We start from the raw sequence: 4,164 nt of genomic DNA on the forward strand, positions 1-4,164 counted from the left end.
AGACTGCTCTAGTGAGCTAGCTTGATTATTTGCACCTTTGAAGCTCTAATGTCCTGTCACCAGATGGTTAGAGCTGTTTACCGGGAGTCTGTTCACTTTTATTGTATGGATTCAGCTCAGGTGTCCAAGTAGTTGATCACCAAGTGTTTGTTGCAGGTTCTCATATGCGGTCTTAGAGGAGCAGTGGTGATTGGTGTATGCATAGTCCCTCCCAAGTGTCTGTGAGGAAGGTGCATCCCTGTTCTCTAGAACACACAGGTGGGTGGGCTCTGCAGCAGAACCATAGGCTCCCAATGTTGTTAATTGTAAGGACTGGGAGGCACCACTTATCCTTGGACCACTGGCATGGGTGGCTAGATGGCATAGGTGGAGCCACTAGTCTTCAGGTCCCTGATGTGGGTAGATGAGGACCCTGCTTAATAGACAGAGCTGTGTCAAATGTCAAAAACCCTCCTCTTCACTGCACAGGTGTAACAGTTAAAGTCAGACCTAAGGCACATACACCCATGCACTGTGACAACAAGTGCCTAGCTGCTGAAATGGGACCACATGGTTCCATGCAGTGGTAAAGGCATTCAAAGTCCAGGGACTGATTGTGCCTGAACAGGAGCCACTTCTGCTCTGAGTTCCCAGCTTAAGGGGGCCAGCAGATTATTTTTTCCTGTTTGTTATTTTGTTCCTTCTCCAAGTCTGGGAGAATGGCTCAGCATACGCAGCAGAGCCTATCTCAGACCCAGGGAAATCGACTGTCACTGAAGCTGGCTTGGGGCCTGGGGCAGAGAGAGGAGGGATCAGATAAATAGGAGAGAGTTCTTTCAAAATGGAAGCTATTTGATCTGTGTGGTAAATTAGATGCAAGCACTTATCTTTCGCCAAGAGCACAGTGCTTTGCTGATTCTGGAGGCATAAGTAGACTCTGCGCTGCTGGCTCTCTGTGGCTAAATAAACAAGGTCCCAAATGCTACTGCCAGCCCTGTCGTGGTTGCACCAGGGGATCAGGCCTGTGCCGCTTGCTTGCTCTCTTTCACTGAGGTAACCATGTCCTGTATGCTACTGCCAGTCCTGCTGCAGTTGCACCGGAGGCCCGTGCCTGACAGACACCAATTCCTGCTAAGTCAGTTCTGGCAACTCCTTGCTGCTTATGAACTGCCTCTCCCTCCCCCTGCTCTCAGTCTGATATCTTAACTTTGCCTTTGATGTTCAAGGCTCCTAGCTTGTCTTATATATAGTGGATTCACTTGTTTTTTGGGGTCTTTCTTGTAAGAGGGACCACCGTAATCTTCTGACTGCTCTGCCATCTTGGCCCCACCTCTCTAAATGTAAGATATTTTTTAACAAAATCAAAAAGAGAGAGAAGGAGAAGCAGGAAAAGAGCCTTATGACATTTAAATATTTTACTTGCATATTTGGGGATGTCTAAACAGAGTAATGGAATCCCTGGTGGCGTAGTGGTTAAGTGCTGCAGCTGCTAACCAAGACGTCAGCAGTTCAAATCCACCAGGTGCTCCTTGGAAACTCTGTCAGGCAGTTCTACTCTGTCCTGTAGCGTCGCTATGAGTTGGAATCAACTTGACAGCAGTGGGTTTGGTTTTTGGAAATGGAGTAACGGAGCCCTACTGGCACAGTGGTTAAGTGCTGTGGCTGCTAACCAAAAGATTTGTCAGCAATTTGAATCCACCAGCCATTCCTTGGAAACCCTATGGGGCAGTTCTACTGTGTCCCATAGGGTTGCTATCAGTCAGAATTGACTCAATGGCAACAGGTTTTTGTTTTTTTTTAACAGAGTCGTAGATAATAGAAAGTCCAGTAAGAATATGTTCTGTACTGACGACTTAGCTGTTGAGTTAAGGGATTGAAAAGAATGATTATTAGAGGAATTTAAAAATCAAGATTATAACTATGTACTTGATAATATTAGAAAATAACCACTTCTGTATTTCTTAGCCAAAGCCAAATACTGATAAGTAACATTTAGACAGTCATGTTGGGCATAGTGACTTAAAGCAGTAAATCCAGCTTCTCAAAGAAAATAAATAGTTGCAGTTACTGATGTATGTCTTAGGAGATAAGCAAAGATTATAAACCTCAAAATGAAAAATTATCTTTATGTCATTAAATTCATCCATATAGCAATTCAATCACTTATTCATTTCAACATATTTTCAATTTTTTAACACCCTGCTTATATTTAAGTATAATGTATTTTCTTATAAGTGCATCTACTAAGAACTATTATCATTATAGAAATCCTGGTGGAGTAGTGGTTAAGAGTTTGGCTGCTAACCAAAAAGTTGCCAATTCGAATCCACCAGGCACTCCTCGGAGACCCCATGGGGCAGTTCTACTGTGCCCTACGGTGTCGCTATAAGTCAGAATCAGCTCACTGGCAACAGGTTTGGTTTTTTCTTTGTTTTTTTCTTAATCATTCTTATCCCATTAAAATAGGTATAGCATATTTTTATTTATTTTTTCATGGATCTTCCACAACAGATTTTGGATGTAAATGCATGATGTCTTACATTTTATCTTTGTGTAATGGAATGGTGTTTCTTGTTTTTTAAAAGAAAAACTTGGCTATTCATTTAAGCAACTGTATAATTTCCTGGAAAATTCATTGTTAGATCAATCACAGATATTATGAAAAAATAAATAAGCAGTTCACTGTTCTTTATTTACCTTCCACACTCTTGTCTCTTACTTTAGGGGAAACCAATGAATATTCAATGGGGAATTGTAGTGAAACATCAACTGATTTCATTTTATTAGGAGTGTTCCCACCATCAAGAATTGGCCTTTTCCTCCTCATTCTCATCATTCTCATTTTCTTAATGGCTTTAATTGGTAACATATCCATGATTATCCTCATCCTACTGGACACCCATCTCCACACACCCATGTATTTCCTGCTTAGTCAGCTCTCTCTCATGGACCTGAATTACATGTCCACTATTGTCCCCAAGATGGCTTACAATTTCCTGTTTGGAAACAAGTCAATCTCCTTCATTGGATGTGGAGTTCAGAGTTTCTTCTTTTTGACTTTGGCAGGTGCAGAGGCACTTCTCTTGGCATCTATGGCTTATGACCGTTATGTGGCCATTTGCTTTCCTCTTCACTATCCCGTTCGTATGACCAAAAGTGTGTGTGTGTTAATGACTACAGGATCTTGGATAATGAGCTCTATCAATGCATGTGCCCACACTGCATATGCACTCCATATGCCCTATTGCCAGTCCAGGACCATCGATCATTTCTTCTGTGATGTCACAGCCATATTGGCTCTGGCATGCACGGATGCCTGGGTCTATGATTACATAGTGTTTGTGTGCAGTACCTTATTCCTTGTGTTTCCTTTCATTGGCATTACCTATTCTTATGGCCGGGTTCTCCTTGCCATCTACTGCATGCCCTCATCAGAAGGGAGGAAGAAGGCCTATTCAACCTGCAGTACCCACCTCACTGTGGTGACTTTGTACTATGCACCCTTTGTTTACAATTATCTACACCCCAGATCCTTCCAATCTCCAACAGTAGACAAGGTTCTGGCTGTTTTCTACACTGTCCTCACCCCCATGTTCAACCCTGTCATCTACAGCCTGAGGAACAAGGAGGTAATGAGGGCCCTGAGAAAAGTTACTCAGAGAATATTCTCTGTGAAAATGTAGACAAGGTTTCTGCATCAATCTTCAAGCTGCAAGTGTCTGCCTATTCTGCAGTGAATTGCCATGAAGAAAAACATTATTCAAAGCATGAGGACAAGGTCTAAGGTTATATTAGAAGATTTTAAAAATTAGAAGTTTGACAAAATAATTTTACGTTACTAAGGCTTTTTTTTTTTTTTTTTAAGGCATAATGTTTGTTTTTCCTGAGGTGTTTTTTTTTCCATTAATATAAAAGGCATATATAGTCAACTCAATTTCAGAAATAAGAAGCTTTTATTAATATGTAGAAAAGAAAATGAAAACTATCTAAAATGAAAATATCATTCATCGTAACAGTTCTACTATATTTAATCTATCTCTCAATATGACAACAGATCAAATGATTTATTGTGACTGAATCTAATCAAAATAATATTTTTTTCATTAATTCACTCTTAATAGGTGTGTACTATTCTAATTTTTCCCCAAATTCAATGGAAATGACAGATAGAGGGTTTAGAAAGTC

General features: G+C 40.7%; 1 protein-coding gene across 1 annotated transcript; it reads left to right on the forward strand.

Annotated features, from left to right (window-relative positions):
* The first annotated feature begins 2,388 nt into the window (after positions 1-2,388).
* LOC100658539 (olfactory receptor 2L3-like) lies at positions 2,389-3,800 on the forward strand. Its single transcript, XM_003404717.3, has one exon. The coding sequence runs from the start codon at positions 2,724-2,726 to the stop codon at positions 3,660-3,662; it is 939 nt and encodes a 312-aa protein (XP_003404765.2). The 5' UTR covers positions 2,389-2,723; the 3' UTR covers positions 3,663-3,800.
* The last annotated feature ends 364 nt before the right edge of the window (positions 3,801-4,164 follow it).

Source organism: Loxodonta africana, chromosome 2, assembly GCF_030014295.1.
Source record: "Loxodonta africana isolate mLoxAfr1 chromosome 2, mLoxAfr1.hap2, whole genome shotgun sequence".
Taxonomy (NCBI): domain Eukaryota; kingdom Metazoa; phylum Chordata; class Mammalia; order Proboscidea; family Elephantidae; genus Loxodonta; species Loxodonta africana.